At 36.6% G+C, this 17,462-nt stretch overlaps 2 protein-coding genes across 3 annotated transcripts in view; one reads left to right on the plus strand and one right to left on the minus strand.

The window, feature by feature from the left end:
• Positions 1 to 17,462, minus strand: part of LOC108360310 (electron transfer flavoprotein beta subunit lysine methyltransferase-like) — a 60,560-nt gene that overhangs the window by 36,458 nt on the left and 6,640 nt on the right. Inside the window, exon 2 of one of the 2 annotated variants that reach the window (XM_017612544.1) lies at positions 14,168 to 14,301. The exons of the other annotated variant lie outside the window; for it this stretch is intronic. Coding sequence (XP_017468033.1) covers positions 14,168 to 14,184 — 17 coding nt within the window. The 5' untranslated portion in view covers positions 14,185 to 14,301. The remainder of the gene's footprint in view (positions 1 to 14,167; positions 14,302 to 17,462) is intronic. 2 annotated transcript variants of the gene reach the window in all.
• On the plus strand, positions 1,523 to 4,337 carry LOC108360309 (trichohyalin). The gene has a single exon (XM_017612542.1). The coding sequence runs from the start codon at positions 1,673 to 1,675 to the stop codon at positions 4,181 to 4,183; it is 2,511 nt and encodes an 836-aa protein (XP_017468031.1). The 5' UTR covers positions 1,523 to 1,672; the 3' UTR covers positions 4,184 to 4,337.

The raw sequence follows: 17,462 nt of genomic DNA on the forward strand, positions 1-17,462 counted from the left end.
GTTTCCAGCTCGCCAATTTGGCCCAATTGCACCAACGACTTATAACTTATCACTTAACGTCTTTTGGATAAGCCTTTTTTTGAAAAGTAAAGTTGATAAGTGTCGCACTTTTTACTTATCAAAAAAAAAAACCTATCAACTTATCAAAAAATTAGTAACTGACAAGCATTTTGGACAAGTCGATTTGATAACCATTACACAACCAATTTCTTTTGCTCCTCAAATAGAGAACTTTTCCAATAATGTGCTTATCATTGTTGCCGTTATGCGACTAAAGTGACAATTTGACCCTTTTTAAGCACCAATTCCCTTTGACCCGGCTTTTTGAAAATTTGGATTTTTTGACCCTTTTTCAAAATTATGTGCGACTTTTGCCCCCTCTCAGAGATTTTTTAACGAAATGTTAACAGAACCATGCTATTAAAAAATATTTCCTACTGTAAGTACGAAAAATGCATAACATTGCATCTGTTACTTTTAGACATCACTGCTTTTAATTTAGAGAATTTCGCCGTCGAAAGTTTAGCAAAGCGATTAAAAATTAGCAGTCATTTCGTGTATGCAGAACGATAGCTATATAAAAAATATACTCAATTTTGATAAAGCTAGTAATAAACATAATTTAAAACACTCAGACCTGTTCAGAACTCTAAAAAGACCAATTAATCTCAAGTGTCAAGAACAACCTTGAGGGTATAAAAAATCAATAAATTACCTACTATTTTCGGACATAAGCAAAAACACTACGCTAACTATACGCATCTGAGTGACTGGGAGGATGACAATGTTTATCTCAACATAAATAAAACAAAGGAAGAAAGAAAAGAAGCCGAGAAATAGGAGTCTAGCCAGTGAAGCACGAACAACGGCATGCAGTATACATAAGTGCATACAGGAATTGGGTTACCGAACATTTAATGCTATTTACAGTTTAACAGCCACTAAGGCAATTAAGAGCAGCTGGCACAAAAGAAAAAAAAGCACCCCAGCAATGGCAGAAAAACCCGTAAAATATAGCCTTAAGTAAAATGTACTGCAATACGCTACTCCCAGCCGAGGATAGGCCACAAATGTCAAGTGCAAACTTGATATCGGCGACCTGGGGCAATGCCTTATTTATTACAAGCAAACCGTTGCAAAGCGGCGCATCATGCAATTCGAACCCTTCCAGATCATGTGTTGAATCAATTCAAGCTGACCACAGCTAAAAATAGCAAAGTGATAAGCGGCGCTGCAAAAACATATACGAAGATGGAGCACATTTGTATAAAGCTGCTCAAGGACACGCTGAAGCTGGAACTGCATTTCTGGTTTTCGAGCATAACCGCAATATCAGCGGCCACCACAGGCGGTATGGCATTTGGGCGCTACAGCTGGACTAAGTTTTAATTCGCATCTTATTTTGTTATTTTTTCTTTTTCTAGAATCCATTAAGAATACCTAAAGTACAGTTGTCGTTGGGAAGCAACCGGTGGACATTGTTTTCAATTTGTATAAATAGGCAGAAGTAGCCAATGTAAGCCATCAGTTTCGATTCGAGTGAGTAACGTACTAGGCTACCAACAGAGCAGTTGTGCGGTACAAAGTGAATATTACATACAAGGAAGTAAGCGACAGAATTTTGTTCAGCAGAAGAAGGAAAGTTTAAATCGACTTAAGGAACTCATCAGCAATGAGGATGCTTATAGTGTCGCTGCTCGGCTTTCTGGCAACCAGAAGCTGTGCATATGCGGCCGCCGTCTCTGGTTATCCTTACCGTGGCGAACTGCTTGCTTTCAATCCAGTACGTGGAGAAATTCCTGTGGTGAATGCAATAACTCCCGGATATGTGCGTTTCCTCGACCAACAGGGTGTGCAACATTTTGTTGGTTACAAACATACTGAACCAGTGCAGAGCAGAAGAATCAGCAAAGAAGACTATTTAATTCAACTCGTTAAAGGTTCGCTCAACAAAGACGAAGCTGAGATTGTCAAAGCACGCGAAGAGCACTTCCGTCTGTGGTCCATAGACCAGTACGATCAATACAGGCTAGAAACAGAGCGTCTAAAGGCGGCCGGTAAAGAGCCTTCAGCGGAGTTGCTTTCGAAAATTAGAACACTGGAAGCGCTCATCATTGCGGCTAGAAGTGGCGTCAATCTCGAAAATCCAGAAACGAAGCAAATACGAGAGGAACATTTACGTTTGTGGAATGAGGCACGTCTGGCATCGTCACAACTGGATAGCGGAAAAACTAAGCAGCATACTGCCATTGCTGAGGCAGCAGTAAAACCAGGAATTTATTTACGATTCCAGAGCGCCGACTTGGCTAAAGACACGCCTGCGCAAACCGCAATTTTGGGCGAGACGGCTGAGCAAAAGAAGGCACGAGAGGAGCACTTGCGCATCTATAAAGAGCAAGTGCAGCATGTGCAACAACTGCAGGCAGAAGCCGCAAAGTTGGGAGAAAGCAGCGCGCATTTGTCTAAAGAGGCACGCGCCGAGCACGCATCACAAGAAGGAAGACATCAGCAAGAGCAGGGCGTACAAATTGTTGAACATTTGGGCTACGTGAAGGAGACACCAGAAGTGCTGCATGCCAAAGCAGAGCATTTACGCTTGTGGAATGAAGCTAAATTGCGCGCGGAGAAGGAAGGCTACAAATACGAACAGAAGCAATACCAGAGTGAGCAGTATTTGACTGAAGGGCAGTATGACACTAAGAGTGACGCTTATAAGCCTGAGAAAAGTATCAGTGAGGAGAAACTCTCACAAAAAGAACCACAATCCTATGACCTCGAGAAACAAAGCAACAAATATGAAGATGGACAAAAGAGTACGTACGGCCAGCAGTTAATTGATAAGTACCAGGGGCAGAAATCAGATAGTAACTTGCCCACTCCCGTTCGGGACACACCAGAAGTGCAACGCGCTAGAGCTGAGCATTTGAAGATCTTAGAAGAGTTGCAAAAGAAGTCAGAATTCATTGCAGATACTCGGAGTGCCACCAAAAATATAGCCGATTTGGCAATACATCAGCCAACGTCCACGCAAGCGCTTCAGCATCTTCAACATCATGCTTCGAATGATCAACTGGGCACCACTAAATCCATATCGTATGCTGGCATCTATCAAAGTCAACCCCAGCCGTACGCTGTAGTGCAAGAAACAGCTGAAGTGCAACGCGCACGCGAAGAACACCTGAAGCTTGTGAAGGAGGCACACTTGAAAGCGAAGCAGTATCAAACGCAGAGTTCTCAAATTGGAATTGAGCCAAAACCTACGCTGTATGCGACGCCGGAGATCGTTGGAACTCCAGGTGAACTTAAAGACGAGGAAGCACGTTTACGCATCGTGGAGACGAAACAACGCGAAGCAGAAATTTTAGCTGAAGCTGGACGCATTAAAGAAGAGGAGCGTTTGCAAACTGAAGAAATGCTACGTTTGCAGCAAGAAGAAGAACGTCGTCAAGAACAGGAACGCCTTGACCAGGCAAAGGAAAATAAAGAAGCTGAGTACTACGCTGAAAAGACTCAACTACCAACTCTAGAACAGCCAAAGGAAACGCTTGAACAATTGATTAAAACGCAAATTCAAAGAGGTGGTGATGCTGCGGTGACATACGACATTCGAGAGAAAGAAAATTATGCAGCTAATCCATATTTACTGCGTTTTGCCACTCCAACCGCTAACCAGATCGGCGGCGCACCTATTGCAACTACTGCCTATTACATAGGCGCACAGAATCCTGCTCTACAGCAACAAGGCTATCTCAATCCTAGCTACTATTATCTGCGCGATGCCAGTGACAGCTACATCAAACTAGATAATCCCTACTTGTTGCACTACATTACCAATAAGCAGGATGGTAAGGAGCAGCTAGCAACTGCTGATGCAACATCACTTCCGTCCGCACTTACAGCATTAAACCAAGTGCAAAAGATCGAACAACCAATCGGCACAGCATTCGCAGAGAAACCACTTGCCGCTCAAATTATTCCAATTCCAGTTGCACCAGCGGCACCAATACTGCCAATCGCACCGTTGGCATCCAGCGCTGCCACTATGAAAATTAATTATGGTAATGATCGTGGTTTAGTTGCTCTAGAACAAGCGACACGTAACCATTTCCGTGCGCATGAAATCGCTTTGGAGCAATTGCGTTTGGCCAATCAGAAACAACCGGCACAAAAGGACTGCTACTGAGTTACGGAGATTACAAGCGAGTTGGTAACTTGACTTAAATACATATATTAAAAAAGTCCCCCATAGGAAAGGATTTCTTGATGATTCTCGAAAAATACGTGAAGTAGGTATGCTCATAAACTGAGTCGTTCTATACATATAAATACATGCATATGCAGTTATCATATGCTATAATTTTTAGTTTTTATTTTATGTAAGAAATGAAGCAGATATTGAAAAACAATAATAAAATGTCTCCATTGAAAATTTTTTTTTCATACTTCAGTTAATCTTAAAGGGTTTAAGGGCCGTTTTCTTAAGTATTTGGGTTTTAAAATTTATCTGCCCGTTAAACACAAATTTTGTTNTTGAAAAACAATAATAAAATGTCTCCATTGAAAATTTTTTTTTCATACTTTAGTTAATCTTAAAGGATTTAAGGGCCGTTTTCTTAAGTATTTAGGTTTTAAAATTTATCTGCCCGTTAAACACAAATTTTGTTTTAAAAAAATATGTTTGAAGTGCATATAAATTAAAAAACCTACATGCGAAAATAGCCCTTAATGCGATACATATGTACATACGTGCTTGGTTTCGCTAGTGTAACATTTTACTTTGCTAAATAAGTATTAGCATCGTAATGCAAGTTAAGCCTACAAAGGCAGTCAACATACAGTCCCAGCCAGCAAAAAATCCGAAAACCGATCCGAAAAAGGACAAAAAAGTGGATGAAGTGCGGATTTTTGTCCGTTTACTGGTTCCATTTCCGGATACTTTGACGATCCGTTTTCCCACTAATGTATGCGGCAGAAACGTATCCACATACAACAGTATGTGAAACGGATACGTTTTCGGCTGTTTTTTCTGAAATTCGTCTGATAGAAATTTTGGTTCAATACGCTTTCCTTCTGCACTTTACAGATACTTTTTCATGGTCTAAAAGAAATAAAATAAAATTAGGAAGCACCTGACGGAATTCGAACCCGGCACCTTCTGGAAGCTAACAAATAGCGGCACACTCCTCTGCACGCTCAGCCACTGCCGACTACGCATGCATGCTTTCAAATGTTTAGCTTGCGCAAATAAAATACAACTATTGCTTTAAAATGACATCATCTTTTTCGAACGTTTACCGGATACGAAAATTGACGATAACTGTAGGAGTTTTTTGTGTGCGTTTTCGGATACGGAAAATTTATCTAAACACTTGAACACTGTCGGCATTTGAAAATTTTGAACATTTTGATTTTATATGTTAGCTTCCAGCAGGTTCGGGTTCGAATGCCGAGGCAACAAATAATTTAATTTTTGTCAGAGGCAACATGTTAATCTTGTTGTAAAAATTTTTGATTGAGCCTCTAAAGCACATAAATACATATAAGAAAAACCATCTGTGAAGTGCAGAACATAAGCGTTGTCAAACGAGTGGAGCCTTGGGTAATGGCAGAAAGAGAGGGAGCTTCGGTGGGGCCACTCCCACTTTTTTGGTTTAAGGGCTCACTGAAGTCTGCAGCGTGTGTTCACCAATAGGTGTGGCTGCAAGCCGCTCACTATATAAACGTGTATTTGGTCAAGAAACCACCCCCTCCCAGCAATGGGTTGTACGCTGGGTTTGGAGGAACGTCTCGCCACATTTCGCATCAAAGCAGGATTTTTCAACATCTCGCTGATTTGCGCCCAGGCCCGACGGAATGATAGCTTCTATGAGCGCTTTGAGCGCACATGCGAATGCTGCCCCCGCCATGATGTAAAAGGAAAAACGCCCGAAAATTTTCGCAGATTTAGGCGATTTACGGAAGGTTTCAAGGCGAGGGCGAACTCCTGTAAGATCAACAATAGTGACCTAGTGACCGATGTCCAGAACGTACTTAAAATATGGAGGGAACACTTTTTCATCCTAGTGGATGGTAGCAGAACGGAAAGTTGTGGAGAAGACGAACCCGGACCCCAATACTATGATGACAGAGTCGATGTTCCGCCGCCTGACTATGATGAGGTACTAATAGCAATTACGCGGCTGAAAAACAACAAAGCTGCTGGAGCTGACAGCCTGCCAGCTGAGCTATTCAAGTACGGAGGTGAGAATCTGATAAGGTGCGTGCATCAACTTTTATGCAGAATATGGTCAGATGGAGTATGCTAAGAACGGCGACCCCACCATTCGCGCCAAATATTGCGGGATAAGCCTTCTAAGCATAGGTTACAAGGTCTTATAGAGCGTATTTTGTGAAAGACTGAAGTCCGCCGTCAACGAACTGATTGCGTCTTATCAGTGTTGCATCAGCTAATTGGCAAATCCACCATAGACCAGGTATTCACAATACGCCAAATCTGGGGTAAGACCCCAAAATAGGATCGACATTCACCTTCCATTTGCCGACTTCAAAGCCGCTTTCGACAGCACTAAAAGGAGTTGCCAATACGCCGCGATTTCTGAATTTGGCATCCCCGTGAAGTTGATACGACTGTGTAAAATGACGATAAGCAATACCACAGCGGCTCTTGGAGTATTCGAGAGAAAGATTTTGCGGAAGATTTACGGGTGTTTACTCGTTTGCGACGGCGAGTACCGCATACGATGGAACGATGAGCTGTATGAGCTTTACAACGACATGGAAATAGTCAGAGATGTTAAGTATTCCAAATACAATACTTGTTATATGAAAAAAACGCAAAGGATGTCAACAAAAATAAAAAAATTGTTCAAAATCTACGCGATTTTTGGCTGCTTGAAACTTGCACTTATTTTTTTTTAGGTAAAATTATTATTATTATTATTTCCATGGTAAAATTATTACAGGTATTGTCTTCCTAGAGAGTTTTGCTTCACATCCAAATTTGTGCTCCCTTATTTTGAACCGACTTCCACAAAAAGGAGAAGGTTATCAGTTCGTCGGAATATTTATTATTTCTTTTCTTTATGTATGTTACCGCATAACTTTGGGCCACGTTAAGCGATTACGATAATTCTTTTTTCATCGGGAAGGTAGTACCTCAAGGTTGGTACCATAGTAGCTTTGTTTGTCCGATAACTGGATCGTGAAGAAATTAACGATAATCTTAAGTTTTATATGAGAATTGAAGTCGGTTTTGTTTTTTGCTTAAAAATAACTTGTCATTTTGACGCATTTCAATGTTGATTCTTATACTTTTAGTTTCTCTGCAGCAAACCAAACTGGTTTAGAGCTTGCGCTGAGCTTGCCTGAAAAGGGACGGTACTGGTTCTTCATCTCTACCAAATCTTTTTTAACATGGCGATGCCCTACGAAGTGACAATTGTCGACCTCTGCAGAACATTTGATTTTGTTCTGAGCTGACTCTGGCTTAGAAGGTCCTACCATAGTGCATATAACAACAGTTCCTAGATAGATCAAAAAGAGTCACCTCCGGGCTGGAACAAATGTGTGTGTGTGTGAACAAATTGAAGGATTTCTTTCTCGGGAGAAACAAATTCCCGAAGAACAATCTCCCTGGGAGTATTCAGAATTGGGCTGTATGTATGTATGTATGTATGTCAAATTGAACTTTCTGATACTAATTTTTGTCTATTTGAAAAATATAATAAAAATTAAAAAGTTAAATTAAAAAATTAAAAATTAAAAGTTTACCTCTCCAAGCGCCCTCACTTGACTTGAATCGTGCTATCGAAGCAGTCAGTCAACGGCACTGTGAATATTCTTCGAAATGTTAGAGAAAATGCTGACACACATTTCTCTGATATATTTTCAAAAGTTACCGATATCGCTAAGGAATTGGATTTTGACATTGTCCTTCAGGCTAATTATCGTGCGTCTAACGCTGAAGATTATTATCGAAAGGCAATTATACTATACCGCTATTGGATAATATTTTGCTCGATCTCCGAGAAAGATTGCCGAAAGAGACATTGAAAATTTTTGATTTGAACTTATTACTTTCATCTAAAATTGGGGAATATAATACGCCTTACGAAAAAATAATGCTATCGAACGCGTAAAATCGCTGGGAAAACGATGCGAACTTTTCTTAGAAACAGACGGTATCAATTTGGAAAGAGAGTATAAAGTGTGGTTGGAACGATGGCTAAATAAGGAATTCCATTGATTAACAAACTCCTCCGCATTCTGGTCACACTTCCAGCTAGTAACGCTACTTCCGAAAGAAGTTTTTCAACCCTTCGCCGGTTGAAAACATGGTTGCGTCGTACCATGAATGAAGATAAGCTGATAGGACTAGCACTTTTACACGTACACTTAGATATTGAAATTGACACCGAAATGATAATAGAAAGATTCGCAAAAGGAAAGCGCAAAATTGAATTTGCAATTTAAATTATTACAATAAAAATTCTGAATAAGTTGTTAAGTTACTTAATTATATCCTTCATTCTACCAACATTGTAAGCAAGAAATAAGTAGTTTTATGTATATATTGCATTAATAAACCAAAGGTATAACTTTGTAACTTTTTTTCTTTAAATAGTACATGCAATTGTTTTATTAGATCTTACACCAAACTCACAAAATGAAAAGTAATATTATATAACAAAACACTTTACTTCACACTTCATAAAAAATACTCGAACCTATATTTGCATGAAAAATAAATTAGGGTTAGATGCCTGTAATTTAACGTTATTGACAAGTTGATCCCAATATTAAGTGTGATTAGTGGGTGATTTCTCATTCTGTTTGTGGTTTGAAAACCACAAAATAATTTCTATTTATGTACAGCCTCTCAGGGATAATTAATAAAGTTTGTACATCTGCTTGCATCCACAAAAAAACTTAAAAATTAAACTCTTCGTAATCTTCATAAGCATAGAAAATTCAAAATTCCAAACAAGCAGATTTAATGCAAGCAAAATTTCGAGGTTGATTATCCAGCTTTTCACTTCGATGGCGTATTTTTAATGCGCGTCAAGCTTTGCCCCAATTTCTCAATTTCTGTATTTTATACATATATATGTATGTGTATCTACTAGATAAAATTAAACAAAACAACAACAAAGGTGACTTGCATTCTGCTCTAAAAATATGCAGAGAAATAGCGGTACATTTATTTTTCAAAACAAATCTAAATACAGGTGTCCCTGGAGCTTTTGCAAGTGAATGCGATTATCATAAACTCAAAACTCCGTCACTCACTCAAATGTATTTAGTCACTGCGTTGAAAGTTCATAAAAGACTTAAACATGCAAATTTTAGCTAGAATATAAACGAGACGAATTAAGAATCAAATAAATAAGAGACAAACTGTACAGTTAAAAGAAAAGCACCTGAGCGGGCGCAATGACAAGCCATCGTGACAGTGCGTATGATTGATTGTAAACTGATCAGTTGGCCGTTATTTATTAGCATATGTGAAGCATGTGAGCATGCCACCCGCGATCACTTTTCTGTTATTACTTACATATGTACATATGTTTGTAAGTATGTATGAGATGCCGAGCAGATATTGAAATGGAAACTCCGCAAATACCGCAATAGAGGCAGGCATGTATTTAGGGCATAACCGTATTGGAGTAAATCTATGTTCATACATACATACACACATACATAATATGTATGTAAATCAGTGGATATTTATTTTTAGTTTTTTATTTTTAAGCTACGCCTCGCGACAGGTTGGCAAGTTTATAGCTGGTTATGATGAGCTGATGCGATGCCGCGTGCCGTTTTGGCCAGCTACATTTGTATATACATACATATATATGTATGCACGAGGGGAGGCTGAAAAGTTTTTAGGCTAAGGTATGAAAATAGCTGATAGACATGTATACAACTTTTTTTTTTCTATATAATCTCCCTCTACTTCGATTTCTTACATTTATCATAAAGAGCTTTTAATTCAGAGGAAAAATATTCGCCGTTTTTATATTCGAATAGCAGGCGCATCTAACAACACGCAACATCTAGTTTCATGTTCACCACACTGCCAGATTTGGCTTCCATGTTGTATACTTTTACACCCAATTGCTTTTCATTTTAGCGACGAAAATTTTGCGTAGCGATTGTCAGAATTCCATTGCAGGACTCTTTTGGCCTCTCACTGAGAGGCTCTCAGTTTCTCGACAACTACTTGATGCATTTTTGTCAACAATGTAGCCAAATAGTCTCCGCTCATTGTATTTTTTTTACGAAGATAGTCGATGAACGGATACCTTAACAATCCCAAAAAACAGCTGTAACTACAGTGTGTGGACGCCCTGACCTGCGATTATCTTCCATCGACTCCCTGCCATGATTGAATTCTCGGTTCCAACGTTTGGAGGTGGAAAATGAAGGTCCAGAACCAATATACTGTAGACATCTCTTAAAATATTTCCGCCGGCATTTTGTTTTTCTTTGTGAGGAATTTGATGACAGCTCCGATGCTTACGGCTCAATTACTAAAAGCGTAATGATATTAATGACATGAAACTCAGTATTTATACTGCTAAAGATATTAGCAATTAGTTACATGTAGGGCAAGACATTAATGGCACTTTAAGCTGCTTTGGCTCAAAAATATTAAGCCTCCCCTCGTATAACTCTCCTATTATCTAGATCTGAGTACTATTCGTACTCTGCGGGAAAGTGTTATAAGCCCCAGTCGAAAAAAGAAGCAGCGGGGGCACCAAGCCATCTTGTGCCTCATCCATAAATATGAGCTTAAGCTACGACTAATTTTCAGTTCAAATTCTTGAGCTGGGAGTTAAAAATTGTATATTCACATGAACTCAGGCTTGCAAGGGCTTTCGAGGTCCCTGAATTTGAATCTGAAAAAAAAAAAACAAAACGGCCGATCCAATATTGCGTCTAAAATCTTAAACACAATAACTTTGTTAAAAATAATTATAAGAATGGCTTATCTTTAATTTATTTAAGAGTTAATAGGTTAGCTAAATTCTAATCTGAAATCAAAATAACAAAAAACAAAATGGCCGATCCAATATGGCGCCTGAAATAAAAGAAATGTGGTGAATTTGAAAAATATTTATTAAACTCAGGTAAAATTGAGTTATATTTAAGTATGTAGTAGGGATGTTCAAATAAGATTGGTGTTTCCAAAAACCGTTTTTTTTTTAATTTGGTTAATGATCTTTTTCATTTTTTTTTGTAATTTAGGTGTTAATCGTTTTTTTACTTTTAAACCGAAAACCGAAAATTCAGTTTTTACATTAAGCAGCAATGGCAATGCAATTCTTCGAGATAGGAAAAAAATTTTACGGCATACCACAAACTTCAAATTAATTACTCAATTTTTGTTTGGTGATCCAGTAGCTAAGCATAATCGATTGTGATGTCGACTGTGAATATTGAAATTTCGTACAAGGTTTGAAAAGTTGATTTATATATCGTTTGTTAAAACATAACCCATATTTTAATACAAAATTAACAGAAAAAAAATTACCATGAAAAATATTGGACAATCGCAATTATTGTTTTAACTAATTTGCGTTGCATAGCAGTAAGTAATTAGTGTATGTGAAAATTTAATTTACTTTGATATCGATGTGTTTTGGTTTTTGCAAAGTTTTTTGTAATTCGGTTTGTTTTCGGTAAACCGAAGAGATTAGGTTTTTAATACAGTTTTTTTTAACGGATTAAAACCTGAATAAAAAACCGCGATTATCATCATGCCCATCGCCAGTTTATATTTAAAATTCTAAATTAAAAATGCTACTGAATTATAATATAACCATGTTTACGCGTATCTTGCACGAAATCGGTTGAAAAAATTTATTTAAAAAAATCACCTTCAAAAAAACGTTCAATATAATATGGTACAAAATCGGGGTTTAAACAAAAGTACGCGGTCGGATTCAATATTTAGCATTATAGTTTAAAATACAATTATCTTGAAACAAACATAATTTTTTTATTGGTGAGAAAATGACTTACGACATTTTATTTAAACTGTTTTTATTAAAAAAATTCACTTGAATATTTCATTAAATACTAATCAGTTGACCGTAATAAAAAATTTAAAATGAATCCTTATATAGAACTGACATGTAGAAGAAAAACCCATTTTACAAAGTTAAAATCGATCGCCCTTATCGCTTTTGGCGTTCTTTTAAACTTTAGCATTACATTTTTCTGTTACAGAGCGCTTCGTCAACTGACACTTTCACACTGATTTAGCCAACCCAAGAGAATAAGACGGCAAAATCAATACTTCATTTTTGGATTTATGGGCACGAATTGGGGACCGAATATCACCGCCCGCTGCTTTTTTTTCGACAGGCGCTTGATACATTTTACTTGCGGGTAAGAACAGTATTCAGATCTAAATAATAGTAGAGTTATACAAAGGGAGGCTGAAAATATTTGAGCCTAAGTAACTAAGTAATGTTTTGTCCTACCTGTAACTAATTGCTATACATGAGGCCCCTTTTGTTTGCTTTAAATAAATATTTGTTGGCGGTTTTTTCTTTCGAATACGCTTGTACATATATACATCCATACTACTATATATATGTATGTATGTATGTATGTGTGTATATAAAAATATGTATGTACATATCTACGCCAAAAAATGGCTTCAATTAGATAATCTCTTCTTGCTGCTGTTACCAAGTTCATTTCACTTTTCACGCGTTGCTGTGTCCTAATTATTTCTCTTTTTTAGATTTTTAAAACCATATGCACATGGAAATTTTGTAGTACTCATATAAATATCTATAAGTATTTGCACACTTTTACCAACCCACACATTTATCAATAACTTGTGCGCAGAAACAGTTATCGGACCATTTGTTATGATATTTTTTTTTACTTACTTTTTGTTGAAGTTGTTCCCGACCTACCCCAAGCAAAATTTTGCCGCTAAATTCTTGAAAACTACTGGTTTCTAAGCACTTTTAATTGATAGAAAATAATTACTCAGCAAATTCAACGGATTTTATGTAATTGTATAGAAATTGTCTATAATTGCTGGCGATAAGATAATAAAGATACGGACAGTTTCATATCGCTGCCTAATGGTGAAAAGGTGCCAAGTCCACTTTTTTCAAAATTTATTTTTTGATACAGAATGATAATGCGATACGACATAGATTTATCGTCTCTTCTGAACAATCAAAAAAAATGAACTTGACGTTTAGTTAACGGCCTTTAGGGCCTCCTGGTGCCTTCATATGTATGGATGTACATACATATGTATATTTTTTATCTACTTTTAATAATTGGGATATGGACGATTTTGCGCATTTATGTTTATAAATACTTTGGGTATACATTAGGGTGGTCCAAAAATGCATGTGAAAAAGTAAAGTCGGAATTTTTATGCTCTCTGTTCTATACTGAAAAAAATGTACCCCTATTTTTTATTTTGAAATCAAAAAAATATTTAGAGGTCGCTCAAAGCGCTTAAAGTTTTCCATGTATGTTACTATATGGGGAAAACCACTTTTCGTAGAAATGGTATAGAGTTCTTGAAAATCAATATTTTTCGATCGGGAAGCTTTGTTTCTCTTCAGAATATTTCCAGACAATAATACCCAATTATTTTTATAACCATTTTTTTATAGTAACAATATCTTATAGGTCCGCCAAACCCCCAGAAAATGCCATGGGGGATAAATAAAAAATGTTTAGCGTTTAAAACGGTTAAATTAACAATTGGGTATTGTTATTGGTAGTCTCGTGAAGAAAACCAGAGTTTTCAGATTGGAAAATATTGATTTTCAAGAGTTCCATATCATTTCAACGAAAAGTATTTTTATCCCATATAAAATACATGGGAAATTTTGAGCGCTTTGAGCGGCCTCTAAATATTTTTTGATTTCAAAATAAAAAATAGGGGTAAATATTTTCGATATAGAACAATCCTAGCATTAAAATTCCGGCTTTACTTATNCGCTTTGAGCGGCCTCTAAATATTTTTTGATTTCAAAATAAAAAATAGGGTTAAATTTTTTTCGATATAGAACAATCCTAGCATTAAAATTCCGGCTTTACTTATTTGGACCACCCTAGTATACATAAATACACACATATGTAAATAAGATTGATTGTATACATTAAGAATGTAACGTACCTTTTCAGCAATAGCATCACAATCCAAGAAAAGTTAAGTTCCTGTGTAAAAATGTCATAGCGATGTCATGTCGATTAACAATTGCTCATTAGAAGAAAATATGTCTTAATTTTTACCATGGGAGCGTATATACACTGTAAAAGTAAAAGGCGTTTTTCTAGAATTTTTAGTTTTTTGGGTTATTACACTTTTGCGGCAAAGGTACGACATTGAGTTGCGAAATTGTTTATGCCTATCTACATTCATATCTATACATACATGGTTGACGCTCTACCACACTTTTTCAGTAGATATATTCCTTTTCGCACGGCGCCTGGTTTTAATTAAATAAATCCTTTAATGTTCGTATACTGATTTCAAACTCAAAAAATGGAGTTACTCTTATTTAATTGTTCTTAAATTGTCATCCAAGTCGTTTTCGTATATCTCAAACAATAATGTACTTTCTGCTAACATTTCTTTATTTAACATTTAAAGACGTTTGTCTTTCCAAAGACTGTGGTGAGTAGAAAGACAGTTGCCAGAATTGCACTGTTATCTTGTTTTCTATACGATAGCCGAATGACAGAACATAAAGCGAGAAAGCTGTTTTATTAATTCACCTGCTTATTGCACCATGTACCCCTACAAAACTTTTGGTGTGCTTAAATTATCTAACACTTGAACCACAGCCACCGTTTTTAATATATCAAGGGCTTATATTCAATATATTAATGTAGATTCTGATATAAAAGTCCACCTAAAACTTAACGGCCATAGGTGATATTAATATACTATTAATATAAGCAATCGATATTATTTATTTATACTTTTTATTAATCATATCTATATATCGCCGTTCAAAGTACAAAGCACACACAAGGTCTTGGCCCAATCCTTATCCATTCGACCTGAAATATACTTGCCAGAAATGCGATTGCTTTATAAAAAAGAACCATTTTAAAATATGAGTGTTTTTACTATCTTGAAATTAATTTATGCAACCTTAAATACGCGGTTTTGCATTTTGTTGAAACGCGGTTTTGTACTTTAAACGACGATATATAAATACGCGAATCGATTTCTTGCCCAGGACAAAAGATCTGTACCGTTCGCTCGATTTTCAAAAGTGAGATGCCAAATTGAAGCGCTTGGCCTGTAGATGTGTAAACTGGTTTTAGTTCTCGAAAAGAGTTGCCACCTGTTGAAAAATTACCCTTAAATTATTTAATAGTCAATGAGGTGTCACATTGAAAGGCTTGGACTTTTAAAAATTATATTCAAATTATTTAAAAAATAAATCATCTATAACAAGATGGGTATCAATCGAAATGATGAGTTCCACCTGATTAAAAAATCATATTAGGTAAGAAAACTATGAAAGGGGCTTCAGAAAGTAGTAGTTTGAAAATATCTTGGAGAGGGCTGCCACCTGCTTGAAATGTCGAATTTAGTTTACTTATACACAAGTTATATGAAACATCAAAATATGGATGTCAAACGAAGGAGTGGTAAAAATCTTTAGTTTGAACACTAAGAATATTTTTGGTGCGTTGGAAGAGGATTTCCACCCGTTTAAAAAGTTAAATTAGAATTATTTAATAAGTTAAATGTATTATTAAAATATGGGTATCAATCGAAGGAGGTTTGAAATATAAAAATACCGTTGTGAAACGAAATAATGTTAAGAGATCTTTAGGTTAACCATTTAGAATGTTTGAAGAGGGTTGCCACGTGTTTACAAAGATACATTCAAGTTATTCAATAATTTCGATGATATATTAAAACATGGGTATCAATCGAAATGGGTTTGAAAAGGCTTTATTCCTGACCTTTATTTAGGGGGGTTGTCATTTGCTCGAAGAATCACATTCAAATTAGTTCATTAGTTTATTGAAATACATGTGTATCACAATGTCAGATGAGAGAGATTTAAGAAGATTTTAGTTTAAGAATACTTTTGAAAGGGAATTTCAAAAATGAGAGGTCAAATTAAAGACCTTGCCTGTAGATGTGTGGTAAAGTTTTGATTTTTTTTCTAATTAAGAACTTTTTTCATCGGTATAGGGTGATTTGAAATTTGATGAAATTGAAAACATGCACTATACCAGACTACTCTTCACTGGCACTCGGATCTTTTACAACTCTGACTAAAATTTGAAATATTTTTTAAGTTTTATACACTAAGTTTTGGGCGTTTTAAAACCATGCGGTTTCCCTAGTATTTTCAAAATTAAACATTTTTTTAGTGAGTTTGAGGCCGTTTTATATGAAAAAGTATTGTGGTAAAACCAATAATAGTTTATAAACAGTAGAATTTATAGCTGCCATTTCGGAGATCACCACATTTCTACATCAGACTTCTTCATCGCGGTCATTGGGTTGCGACACAGCAACCCCAGCACACAAAGTCAGTGGTCTACCCACTGCGCTAAGTTCGCCTTATAAACTATTGTTGCTTTTTTCACTTTTTCATATGCCAACCCAACTACAATCAATTACAATTAAAAGAAAAATAAACTACTTTTCTTATTGAAAAGTTGAATGTTGACAATTTCACTATTTTGACGAGCTACGCGAACTGCAAGTCGACGCGAACGCGTTATATGTAGACGGGCCTTTATACTCATAGAAAGTACAAAAGTTACCCAAAGCAACACTTCAAATTTATAATTTGACTTGGATCAAGGCTGTCGAAACTGCAGCCCCCGGGAGTGTGTAGTATCAACCTGATCTCTATGGCTGTGCCGGTGGCACGCGTGCTCCGTTTACCTGCCGCCGACTCGACTACACGACCAAATTTTCTATATATGAAACCTAGAAACTAGAATGAAAACATTTTGGTTTGGTTTTTAAACCACGAACTTTTTGGTTTTAATTTTAGACCACTCATAGCAAAACATCATTTTCTCGACTGCCTGGACTAAAATTTAAACCAGAATATATTAAAAATTGCTTAAAACTATTGACTGGTTTAAAAAGTAGACTATAAAAGATTAAAAAAGGCAGTAGTCGCAGCTCGGCTAAAAAATTAAACCAAAATTTTTGACCATGAGGCGCTTTCCGATTTGCAGGGTTTTACCGGAAGTCGTTCCCGGTCACCACCTTCCATAAGGTTTATTAGGGGCACCGAAATTGCGCATATGGAAACTGTGCATTTAGACATTATGATTTCGGTATTTTCTCATATGCATTATTTCGGTTTTCAACCGAAACTGTGCATGTATGCATTACTTCGGGTTTTTCATATGCATTATTTCGGTTTTCAACCGAAACTGTGCATGCATGCATTATTTCGGTTTTTGTTATATGCATT

The sequence above is a fragment of the Rhagoletis zephyria genome, unplaced genomic scaffold, assembly GCF_001687245.7.
Source record: "Rhagoletis zephyria isolate East Lansing unplaced genomic scaffold, Rhagoletis_zephyria_1.1 Rzeph_scaffold_00556, whole genome shotgun sequence".
Classification (NCBI taxonomy): Eukaryota; Metazoa; Arthropoda; class Insecta; order Diptera; family Tephritidae; genus Rhagoletis; species Rhagoletis zephyria.

What these genes read in the sequence shown, in the direction of transcription:
- LOC108360309 (XM_017612542.1), top strand. Translation starts at nt 1,673, where the DNA reads ATGAGGATGCTTATAGTGTCGCTGCTCGGCTTTCTGGCAACCAGAAGC.